Genomic DNA, 13248 nt, shown 5'->3' on the forward strand with positions numbered 1-13248 from the left:
AATCACTCTGTATAAACTCATTCAAGAATGAACTAATTATCAAGATGGCAGGTCAGACAACAGACATAGAGCTCAAAAAACACTGTATTGCCTCTTTATCCAGGGAGTGAATAAGAAGCATTCATGATAGTTATTTATGCAAATAAAAAAATTGAAATTTGAAGAAAAATTTATAAGGAATACTGACAATTATTATTGAAGTGAGTAAAGTGACATTTTCTTCAATAATTAAATCATCATAATCAATGTTTGGATAAGAAGCATTGATGTGTCTTATGAGGCATACTGATAGTTTAAAGTGGATCTTACTGCCAAATCAATCAATCAAATCATTTTTATTCTGCCAAAGCAATAATGAAGTCAATACAATAAATCCTGATCCATAAAATATAATACAATCACTTCACTTATATGGGCTACTTTTGTTCAAATTAATAAAAACAATATAAAAACTTGTAGTACCCTTTATTATTAAAAACTTAAAAATATTTTAACCACTAGTTTCGACTATAGGTCATTTGAAAATAAGAATATTTTCATATTATCTAGTATCAACTTGTTTATTTTTTACATTTTAACTTGAAAATGACCTATGGTCGAAACTAGTCGTTAAAATATTTTAAAGTCTTTAATAAAGGGTACTACAAGTTTTTATATTGTTTTTATTAATATAATACAATTTCACATAAATTAATAAAAATACTGGATCAAATAGAATCTTTACATTAATCTGGCAGAACAAAAGTACTACTTGCTGAATTAAAACACATACTGCCGGTCGCACAAAAGCGGGTTAAATTTTAACCGTGATTAATTGCACGAGAACTCTGATGAAAAAACGTACTCTCAGTAGAAAGACCAAGCTGCTGCTATACAGAACAATCATCATGCCTGTCTTACTGTATGGTAGTGAAACATGAGCAACTACGGTGGCTGATGAAAGAATGCTGGGCGTCTTTGAAAGAAAGATCCTGAGAAGAGTGTTTTGGAGGCATACAGGAAGCAGGAGTCTGGCGTAGGAGGCATAATGACTAACTTTATAGGCTGTACCAGTATGCAGATATAGCCACTGTGATGCGAGTTCGCAGGCTGAGGTGGGCAGGACACCTGGTATGAGCTGACGATGCCTACCCCCCCAAAGATGGCAATGGAAGGGAAAATATATGGCCGGCGAAGGAAAGGGCGACCCAGAACAAGATGGATAGACGTAGTGGATAAGGATGCAGCAGTAATTGGGGTGCGAAGATGGAAAAGTGCAGCGGTGGACAGAGATGCTTGGAGGCGGAAATTGAGGGAGGCTGTGACCCGTGCTGGGTTGTAATGCCAAATAAGAAGAAGAAGAATTCCACGAGAACCAATCAGAGAAGCCGCCTTTTCAATGAAGCCTTCTCTGATTGGTTCTTGTAAAATTAATGACGGTTAAAATTTAACCGGCTTTTGTGCAACCTGACCATAGCCTACTAAATCGTATGAAAGTATGAGCAGTTGGGAAACTATGTTGTACAATATTCTGAAAAGATATTGGGCCTAGACCAATATGCACTTGCTTGTGTGCACTTTATATTTTTATTTTTTTTTATGTTCTATAGAATTGTAAAATGATTTGATTTTGATTACTGTCAAAGATCAAATCAAAAATTTTATTCGAAAATCAAACAATTGAGGGTCCTGCCATACCCGAAGGTTTTTCGGCGGGTGCCCAGTTACAAAAGTTGAATAAACTTACACAAAATAAATATGACACTTCAAAAGTATAAGATAAAAGAAGATAAATACAAAGTGCAAAAAAAAAAGAAATATACATCATATTTTGCTAGAGAATTAATAAAAAATGAAAAAATAACGAAAACTTTGTGTAATTATTTTTACAAAAGCTTATTCAAGTTTGGACGGTAGAACTCCATCTGAAGTTGAAGGAAATTTTGTTCTCATTTTTCAATATAATATTATGAGTATTAATTTTGATTTGCAGTGCGAGCGAGTTGAGAAGCTGCGTAAGCATATGTCTCTGCTGTGTGCCAATTCATTGCCGATGTGTGTCGAAGTGTTGCTGTGTGCGGATTGTCAGTGTGGTCGTGAAAAGGCTCAGAGCTCAGACATTGCTGTTGTTCCATCTCCTAATGATCTTCTGCTCGAGCGATGGACAGTTTCGTTGGTGAAAAATAGGTAAATAGTCCTATTAGGTCCTTCCATGTGAAAAATAGATGAATATTCCCATCAGAACCTAATAAGTGAATATAAGTTAACAATCACAACCGTTTTATCCTATAGTGAGGTCCACGTTATATATGACATTATAAGATTGTAGGATAATATATGACTAATATAAAGTCTTTAAGAGGGAGATGTTACAGATGATATTTATTATTACCATATGATTTCAATACATTAGTTACCAGAACGTTAATAACAGTCTAGTCTCGAATGTATTAAAATAAAGATGGTTGGTTGATATGAAGAGTATTATTTATTCAATATCTAACAATGGCAGTGTAGAAAGAAAGGAGAAAAACGTTGCCGATTCTCTGTCTTGTCAATGCCTTCTATAGACGGTAGCTGAAACAGGTTTATTGATGTAATATTAACTGTTCATTCTCGTTTAAAATAATCAATTATATTTTATTTAGCATGAAATTAGCGTGGAAACGCCTGAAAAGAAACTCTTAATATGGTCTCGCCCTTAGATACAGATATAATAAGCATCATAGCATCAGCTAATAAAAAGGTAAATGCGTGGGTTCGCACGTTAATACCTGAAATGAATCAGGTGCTACTTGGTAACTCTGAAACCAGACCAGACTGAAGTAAAAAAATGAATTCATTTCCTCCAGTAAAAACATTTACAAATTTATTTGTATAATTTATTTCCGTTCCTTTAAAATGTATTCTCCTTTTTGTAAATTTTTACTATTTATTTCCTTTCCTTTAAAAGTTACTTTCCTCTTTGTAATTTTTTACAATTTATTCACTTTCCTTTAAAATTTATTTTTAAAGGAAAAGGAATATAAGGAGTTCCCAAGTAGCACCTGATTCATTTCAGGTATAAACGTGCGTACAGCCTCATGCGCCACGAACCCACGCATATCTCTTTTTATCAGCTGATGATGCTTATTATATCTGTTCCTTTAAAATTTATTTTTTCATTTTTGTAAATTTTTTCAATTTATTTCTTCCAGTAAAAAATTAAAATCATGGAATCAACTGATCAAATCAAATCAAATTGGTTTTTATTATCCATGATAACAGGGTAGAAAATTCAAATCATACAACATCGCCACATCTTCTACAACCAAATAATCATAAATAAAACTTACAGTTGAACTTGAATAATTAATCATAATAACTAAATCTAACTGCTATATTATATCGTAGTTACAAAAAAAATACAACATTATTTTTTAATAAACTTAATTAAAACTCTCCACAAAGGCAAAACCTGTGTATGGAGGAGGGTCTTGACGATGATTGGCTAACGTTGGATTGTCCTCGTACCTGCATTTATCAAATTCTTGGGTAAACCAGATATTAATATCGGAAAAGATTTAAAGTATAAAAGATGTAAAGATTTAGAGTTAAACTTGGACCACCATTACACGACATTTGCTTTATCAATGAATGAATTATCTCCAGATATTAATATCGGAAAAGATTTAAAGTTTTGAGGATTGAAAGTATAAAATATGTAAAGATTTAGAGTTGAACTTGGACCATCATTACACGAAATTTGCTTTAAATCTATACAATGAATGAATTTTATCTCTTCTATATTCGTTCTCCCAACCTCCTTTAACCAGTCATTAAGAATTTTTTTTATAAATATATTCACTTTCACTCTCACTTTCAGCCGACACTATTCATCTATTTTATTTATCTTTGAAGTTTGTTTGTTGATGAGTGTGACTGTGGTGTGTTTGCAGATCAAGTATTGTGCCGATGACAATCAACGGACTGCTGCAAGCCGTGCGGTCGCAGCTGCATTTCTCGCAGCTGTCCGCCTGGTGGAGCAGCTCTCGTGGACAGTCGCCTCAGAATGTGTGCTACCGTTTGACCCTTCCAGAGCAGGCATTTTCTTCCCAGTTCTCTCGTCAGCCTATAGAACATAGCTTCCCTCTTGCCAGCGTCAACAGGAATTTGAATATCAAAGTGAGTATTTGTACTTATAACGGGTTGTGCAGAGGAAACGCATGTTTTTCGAACAGTTAGTACTCGTCAACGGTAGAGGGTATTGCCCTGGAACGAATGTTGGCAGACGACCCATACTATGCCATTTCAGTTGCTATGAGCGTTGGAACGTACAACATCGTGTGTTCGCTGTTGAGCAGTTTTTTTTTAGAAACAATGAATCTGTAGTCACAGTGCAACGCTTTTCCGTAAATATTTTAGAGTTGGGCGTCGAGGTGCAATGCCCGATCGAAATACTGTACTCCGATTGGCTGCAGCGCTTAGGAGTACTAGTTCTGTGATGGAAAACAAACCACCTGGTCTTTCCCGTTCAGTTCGTACTCCTGAAAATGTAGACCGAGTCAGTGTCGTCGAGTCGATCGTCTAGGACTAGTAACAACTGCCGTTCTGACTCGGTCTACACTTTCCGGGGGACGGGGAAGACCAGGTGGTTTCTTTTTCATCACAGAACTAGTACTCCTAAACGCTGCAACCCATCGGAGTACAGTCCGTGTGTGGGAGCAGCTCTTAAGATTAGCTGTGTTACAATAAAAAAATATTGGGCTTTATAAGTATAGAGAAACAAATTAAAATTAAAATTTCAAACATAAGGTGATTTGATTAAATTATCTGCATCCTGCCATCTAACATGCATAAACCATTCAGAAATTCTGCGCTTTAACACTACAGTGACTCGGCCCGCCCCAGCCTCAACTATTTCTGGAGGAAGGTTTCTATACAGCCATTGGGAAATGTAAAATGAATTGTGCCTTTGCAAACTGATACTAATAGTAGGATTAAATAAACGTGACATTGTTTGGTTTCTGGTTAGATGACTGTGTTCAATTTCTTTGAAAAAAGTGTCCTTATTATTGAAAATGTAAATTACTAAAGTTTTTATGAAAATCTGCTCAACATTCATTAATGGAAATATATTGAATAGTAGATTGGTGGGAAAACGCTGTTTTTTTGTAATATGGTTTTAATTAATATTGATCTGTGATTTCTCAAACATCATTTTCTCTAATTATGAATAATTTGTTAATTACAGGTGTCAGTCCAGACCCTGCCGAGAAGTGAGACGATGTGCATAGTTTCATGTCCTGTGCACTGTGAAGCTCCCGTACGCAAGCGCTCAACCACAGAACAGCCGCTGCTGGGAGATCCTCGGCAAGGTTATATCCAACACTCTTAAATATTCATTCATTTCAAATTAAGGTTAAAAACAGTTTTGCACGAATGCCTGGTGTTTTAACGAAATTTTATCTATTGTCTATGAATTCGATATCGTGCAACTGCAGTTCCGTTGCTTTACCAGTACTGTTGAAAATGCGATTCAAAATTCTCGTTTTTTTATAAATCTGTGGTTGAACAATATCTTATCTTTTCATTCAGTAAGGATAACTACCACAAAATCACCTTCACAACTACTCAGAAAGTGACTGGTAAAGCCACATAACTGCAGTCCAGTTGACTATATTCAAAATTTTTTTATTCACCAATAATTAAGTTTTCAATAACTATAATCATTGTAGATTGCCACTATCTTACAACAGAAGGATAATGAAATAAAAACACATATATCTTCAAATTCTACAGTTTTATTTCATTCGACTCAGTCGAATTTTGAGAGATAAATAAATATAAATATCTAAGGAATGACCATTCCAATGGATTAAATGTATTTCCCCCAAAATCATCAAAAATCTAACGAGTGATCGTTAAGCTTAATGGATTGAGTTGTCACTAGTTGAATACTGAGTTCCTATTAGTTTGAAAACTTGATTCATTTTTTCCTTTTTGAATTGGAAGAACTTTTACCCATTACTCGGCAAATAAATTCCAATTGGAAAGATAAATTGAAATTAGATAGATGATCAGTAATTGGAACTATAAATAGAAATTTATTTTTGAATAGTAGACCTACAATAATATATCAGTTTACATAATACATATTTTCAAAAAAAATTAACTGAATAAATTATAGACTTACAACTCAGGATAATATTACTAAAAAATCTCGCTTCAATTAAAATAGTAAAATCGATAAAAAACAAATAACTTATTCAGGCCCATCAAATTAGAAAAACATCAACTTCTGAAATAGATTAAAAAAAAATTATTCTGATTCATATTGAAGTTTCACCTCTAAACTTATCATGGGCTTAGAGAGTTATGCCTTTGGTCTTTGCTCATGATAGGCCGTTAGGCCCTATTGATAGATGTCGTTGTCAATGTTTGAAAAATTATTTCATTATAAATGTGCAAACTAGCTTGCTTCATTATTTATTCGTGGACAGAATCACAAATCATATAAATATGATTAGGAAGGAACAACAGGCTTGGCCCAAATCTATTCCATTCCCAAATTTTGATAAATTAATAAAATGTCCAAAAAATAGGTTATGTTTCTACTGTAAACCGTTAAAGTTCAATTTTCGTCCAAAAATATATATAAGCTAAAAATTTTGAATTTAGAGAAATCAAAACACCAAACTATATTAAAATATAACACTTAATTATCACTTCATATTGAATTATTCAATATTATTTCTCATCTGAATTCTTGCTTTGCTAGATATCCATAATTTTAATTGTGTTATCATTATTTCTAAGATTTTAAATATTATTTCATATACTGTATCATTTTAAATATTACTTCTATTATAATAACACAAAGTGACATTTCCACAGTGCCAGTTTAAACGAAATCTCAATCCACTGAATTAAATCCATATCAAGTCTTGTATGATATAGGCTAAAGTGGTTCATTTTGAGTTTAAACCACCAGCTGATTTAATTCTGTTAGAGCTTTCACTGTTCAAACGGCCCTCAGTTATGAAATCTTTATTCTGAGACTTATTACTTTATGAAAGCTAAGGATAAAATTGTAAATTGCCAGTTATAGTTTAAATACAGGCCTCCGTGGAAGGGTTACAATTTTACTTTTTTTACTGATGTGCATGAAAGATGCCACCTATTTCAGTATATAGATACTTATACCAACTCAAATTAATATTATTTATCAACGTTTTATATATGATGCACATTTTTGATAATGTTTCTTTTATTATGTTCTCTGTCATATGATAATCAATTTGAATTTCACTTGTTTCTAGATACTTAATAATCAATAATACTGTACATAATGAGTTTAGAAAAACTGTAATTTAAGACCAATGTTATAAAATATAATACTGAATCTATCTGTTCGAGAAAAACTACAGATAGAATAGAATGAATGCCTTTATTTTCTCTAGAGAGCGAAGTTAGGGCGCAGTCGGCTCTCTCTTACACTCACTACCTCCGTTACTTACCAAGTTTGAAACTAAATATAATGATACTCATTCTAAACATCTTAATTATAAATAATTATTGTAAGCGCCACAAAAATTGTGCCTTTTTTAACTGGGCATTATCAATATAATAATATAATTTGATTATATCTATTAGTAATTTTGTTTAAAACATAAAAACATATAATGTATTTCTCAATTTCCAGTTTACTATATTGATATTTATTTATTTATTTATTCAGTAATCTACAATTATTACACTTATGTGAGAAGGCCCAACAGGCTTATGCCCAAAAGTTTCCCTTCTCAAATTTTCACTACATTCCAAATTAAATTGTAGGTTAAGCTACTATCACTTATTAAAATAACAATTTACACTTCAAAAAACTAAAAAATCTTTAATCAAAAATAGATTTCATGAGTAACTAAATCTCACAGAATTAGAAACAATTATCCAAAAAATTAAATTTTGAACCGAAAACTTCACGCACTATTTATCAACTTGTTACTATATTGGACTCTATCACTTAGTGCATTTTTTTGTTGTTCTGTTGGTGAATATTTTTTTCTAATATTAATTAATTTGCAGTTTCATCAAATGTATCAAGGCGCTCCGGTACACAGAGAATATCCAGACCTGCAGAGGGAACCCAGTCAAGAACTACAGGGCTTCCGATCCCACTTTTATCGGGTTAGTACAATACTGCTCTACTCATTTGACCGAGCGTTGTGAGGTCTACGTTTTAACTCGACCGGATTTGCTATTGCTAGTGTACTATTTTATTTGTCACTCATTGGCCTTACGCATGAATAGATTTTCATAAGATTTGGCAGGAATGACACTTTTTGAATTCCTGGTCAACATATGTGTAAGTTTTTTTTTAATTTTGTATTTCATGATAACATGAAGGATAATTAATTTTTCCATACTCTTGAGGTGCGTACAGATATACGCGCCTCCAACACGCTCCGCGCACGCTCCACCTTCGCTCCGCCATCGCTCCGCAATCGCTCCGATCATGAACGTTACGGGAGATGTTAGCTCTTCTCGCGTTCCACTCTTGCTCCCCGGTCGATCATCAATCAATCTGCTTGAGTGACGTTCGATTGCGGAGCAGAGCGAAAGTCTGTACGCACCTTAATATTACTGTGCACTTTTTACTTTCCTTGCCCTATTACCATAGGTAAGGAAAGTATTGTTTTCCAAAAAAATTTAAAGTACCCTAATTTCATGTTTTCTATATGTTTCATTACTTTCCTTGCCCTATTAACATAGGTAAGGAAAGTATTGCTTTCCAAAAAAAATTAAGGTACCCAAATTTCATGTTTTCTATACGTTTCAAGGTCCCCTGAGTCCAAAAACATGATTTTTGGGTGTTGGTCTGTGAACACGATAACTCTATTAACTGGCATGAGCATATCAGCTCTATTAACTGGCATGAGTCTCCTCCCTGGGAAACTAACAGGGGGTCCACCCCATCCCTGAGAAATTTACTTTGTAACCTCCTTCTCGTGCATAAGGTAGGTAGGTAGAGCAGTTTGCTCAAAAGAACACATGTCGATATTTTATTTGTAGAACAGCTGTTTTGGCAACTTTTAAAAAATCTTCAAATTTCATAATTCAAACAAAGGAAAATGTACTCTGAAAACAATAACAATAGTATAATCATAGTTTTAATTAATTAGCATAATGTTATTCCCCGAAATTATCCTCTTTTAAGAATGAGGCTTATAGATCAATGAGCAAGGAAAGTTGTGTGAGTGTACCACACCAGATTTTTCGTATAGGCTATACTGTAGTTGTTAAAAATTCTAAATAAAACTTCTCAATTACCCTTTTGAATAAAACATTTCAAAATTTCAATTTTTATTCTATTCTCTAATATCATTATATACATTACTCCTAAACAACAGACTATAAAATTAATCAAATTCAGTCAGCATTTCAGATGGATAATTTTGCACTAGCCTATAGCCTTTGCAAGCTAGAGGCTATGTTTTATTTTTACTGCACGATGTCTACTGTTCTCACAAAACTTTATAAAGCAAAACAAAACTACTAAAGTTTCAATTGCTTTTACTTTTTCATTTCTTTGTCATTGAGTTGAAAGTGAAATGTAACCTATAGGATATCTTTTGGAAATGTCACTGTTTATAAAATTTGGGAGAAGAGTAGTTTTGGGCTGAGTCTGTTGCGCTCTCTCTCTCTCTCTCAGTCATTGCTATATGATTTGTAATTGTATTGATAAATCAAATAAATGAATAATAATGGAATGAGTTGCTAAGTTGGCTATAATTTTGATATACTTGAATTTATTTATTTTCTCTATAAAGAATATGACAAAGGTAGCAAATAATTTTACATAGGTACACAATGTTTTAAATTCTTCATTTTCAAATGTGTTTGTTTGTATTGAGCCGTTGATATTTCATATAGAAATTTCAACTATTCAACTATGTTTTAATTCAATTTCAACCATGAAATGAAAACACAAATTGAAATTGTCAACCACTTTTATGGTTAATAATTTCAAGTTGTGTTTTCATTATGGAAAAGTACCACAACACAACTGTAAGGTCCATTTCAACCATGTTTCAACTTTGATATTTGATATTCGACTCTCAACAGTTTGTCTTGTTTGATTGTAGGATTAGTTGATGACCGTATGCAAACTGGTTGTGAAAAAACTGGAAAACACCACTGCAGCTATGGAGAAGAAGATCTGGAGTGTAGCACTGACAATCTGCACTCCAATAATAACAACATCAATAATAATGAGGAGAAAGCTCCGCAGAGTACACCAACACCGAGTACCAAAAAATTCCATTTTGAGCTGAGCCAGAAAGAAGTTCAGGAGGTTCTTACCGTTTTAAGGTAACTTTAAGTGAATTCATTGACAAGTTGAGACAAATTTATAATAATAGCATACAAATATCTTCATATTAAGCTCCTAATTTATCTACGTACAAATTTGAGACTCATCTAAGAGGCCTCCGTGGAAAAAGAGTTATACCTTTTTTCAATTCAATTTATTTCATCAAAAACAGGAAAACAATACATAGATGTGACAATTAGAAAAAAAAAACAATAATAGTTATTATTCTAAATATCTATATCAACGATCTGTAAAATACGGCTGGAGGTGAAAAACTACTGGCATAAGTGAAACACCTTTGAATGCAATACAATTTTAATAATATGTTTGAATTCTGAACAGATAAGTTCTAATAGGTTTTTAACAATTCCAGAAATACTAAATTAAACTACCAGTTTCGATTATCATAGCCTGCTTTTATACGGCTTGTAACATACATTCTTATTAACGATTTCTATTTATTTGTTTTCTATTATCAAGACAAGTGTTGCCTGGCTGAAGCCTATTGCAAAAAAATATTGCATAACATAATATTACAATTTTTAGGTGAAACTTCGGCAATCGTTCATATTTCTAACGAGAGTATGACTTTTTCAATCTGAGCTATTAGATGATTAGAGTGATCTGAGTGAGTGCAGTATGCTCCTTAGGTCTATGGCACACTCGACCACCTTGGACGTTCCACAAGTCGCGCGATTCTGATTTGCAAAATATTTAGAACACTCCACCTATATTGCCACCAAGTGGAACAAATATCTGTAGGATCATAAAGTTGAAAAATTATATATTTCAACCAATCAAAGATCACGAATATGATGTATTATAAAGGTGCGTACAGATATACGCGCCGCGAACATGAGCAATTCACTTTTAATTAGCTGATGCCAAGCTTTTTATATCTGTATCTTACCGTTTCTGTAAAAATACAGATATAGTCAGCTGATTAAAAGTGAATTGCTCATGTTCGCGGCGCGTATATCTGTACGCACCTTAAGGCTCAACTCACACTTAGGCGACTCAGGTCGAGAAGAGACCCGACTCTAGTCAAAGGCATGTGTTTTCAAATGGTGACAGTCGTGGAGACTAGAGTCGACTGGTCTGAGTGTCTCCATTTGAAAACACATGCTCTCGACTAGATTCGAGTCTCTTCTCGACCTGAGTCGCGTAAGTGTGAGTTGAGCCTTAGTGTTTGCGATTTTGGAAGCGTACTGGGACATGAGACTCCATTTAATTCAATGAGATAACTTGGTCGCGCCACCAGCTGGTGGATCAAGAAGTCAGAGTTCTCTCCCACCTCCCAACACGCTTTTTGTGGCGCGTTTGCTTGCGGCGCTTCAGAAACGTAGGTGACATGCTCCCATTTGATTCTATGATATCCGCGCCCTATGATGTTGGCCGAGTGTGCCATAGTCCTTAGTGAAATGTATTGGGGGTTTCATTCCTATCTCAAACAAAGTGTAACATTGTTGAATACATAAGTAATGATAGACACAGATGGATAGATTCATCAAATACATTTTAGTGTTCTGACTTGTAATGTTATTTATTTATTGATTGACACATATTTGATGAATATGTTTCAGTTCAAATTGCATGAAATCTGAAGAATTGCATGTTGTTTTCCATGATGAAAAACTTTATAATATAACTCCAGATATAACTTTTATTTTTTAGTTAATAATACAATTCACTTAATTGAAAAAACACAGTTTTATTTTAGTCAAATCCATATTTATTGAACTTATTTTATAAGACTAAATAAAAACGGTGTTTTTTCAATTATGGAGAAGTTCGACAATATCAGTGCATATTCAACAAATTCACTTGATTTTTCGGCATTCCAAATTGTGATCCATTACTGACAAATGTTAGTCAAAATAGGAAAAATATTATTCTTTGTGGATATGTTTTTTCTAAATATTATCTAATTTGTGCGTATTAATATTACTAAATTTAGTGTTAATAAATTTACAATGTATGAAACTGAATTTTTTTTCATATATTTGTGAATTATTTAGCCTATATTAAGTTATATGAAGATCAATAAATTTGATCTGATCTGATTTGATACGATTCTTTAATATTTCAAACAAGACTACAAATATGACTGTGAAAGTTCCACAGAGATAGACACATTGTTGTCTATATAGACAGATTTTCCCGCATTGTTGTACCAATAAATTGTTAAATAGATCGAATAAGATTTGTTTTTTTGCAGAACTCGCACGCCCAGTAACATCAATAATTTGAGCTACAATCCAGACTTTCGAGCAGAGCCAGCGGTCGCCAAATACAAACAACATCCAGTGCTTCCCAAAGATGCAACAGCAAAAGCCGATCTCCTTTTGTCAGCCATCTTGAGAACTAGCAAAAAATCAGAAACAAATTCCAGTAGTTGTGAAAAAGAGCCCGACAAAAAACAACACGATGCGTTCAATGATCTCAGTTGTGTCAACTCGAAAAAAATCGATCCTTCAGTGTTGAAGGACGATTTCCGGACCTCGAAATCCTTAGTTTTTAGTGATAACAAAGTCGATTGTAGAAGCTGCGCGATAGAGGAGTCGAAATCTGGTGTGAAAAGTGTCTCGTGTCCAGATACCGGAGGATATCGAACTCGAAAGTGTTGGAAGAAAAAATCGATTCCCGATGAGAATCGAGTCAAGTGCAAGTCTAAATCCTGCAGCGAGCAGGAAGAAGAAATCGAAGAATATCTACATGATCTCAATATAAAGCAGAAGAAAAACCAGGTGAGTTTACATCTTCTTTCTATTCAGTTATAATTTCTCTTTTATTATTTTCATGCTAATTTTCAGACATCGAGAGTTTTCAAACTCTCCCAACCAAATTCTTTTACGAAAAAATGTGATTTTTTGCTGAGCGCTGAGGATGATGCCCACGTGAGCTATAAGCTTGTG

At 33.6% G+C, this 13248-nt stretch overlaps 1 protein-coding gene across 2 annotated transcripts in view; it reads left to right on the forward strand.

Moving 5' to 3' along the window:
* Positions 1 to 13248, forward strand: part of LOC111059113 (protein FAM214A) — a 45969-nt gene that overhangs the window by 18105 nt on the left and 14616 nt on the right. For both annotated transcript variants that reach the window (XM_022346733.2, XM_039442715.1), the window contains exons 3-8: positions 1973 to 2166; positions 3918 to 4143; positions 5213 to 5336; positions 8047 to 8148; positions 10107 to 10332; positions 12552 to 13080. In XM_022346733.2, the coding sequence (XP_022202425.2) occupies positions 1973 to 2166; positions 3918 to 4143; positions 5213 to 5336; positions 8047 to 8148; positions 10107 to 10332; positions 12552 to 13080 (1401 nt within the window). The remainder of the gene's footprint in view (positions 1 to 1972; positions 2167 to 3917; positions 4144 to 5212; positions 5337 to 8046; positions 8149 to 10106; positions 10333 to 12551; positions 13081 to 13248) is intronic.

Source organism: Nilaparvata lugens, chromosome X (genome assembly GCF_014356525.2).
Source record: "Nilaparvata lugens isolate BPH chromosome X, ASM1435652v1, whole genome shotgun sequence".
In the NCBI taxonomy this organism is placed as follows: domain Eukaryota; kingdom Metazoa; phylum Arthropoda; class Insecta; order Hemiptera; family Delphacidae; genus Nilaparvata; species Nilaparvata lugens.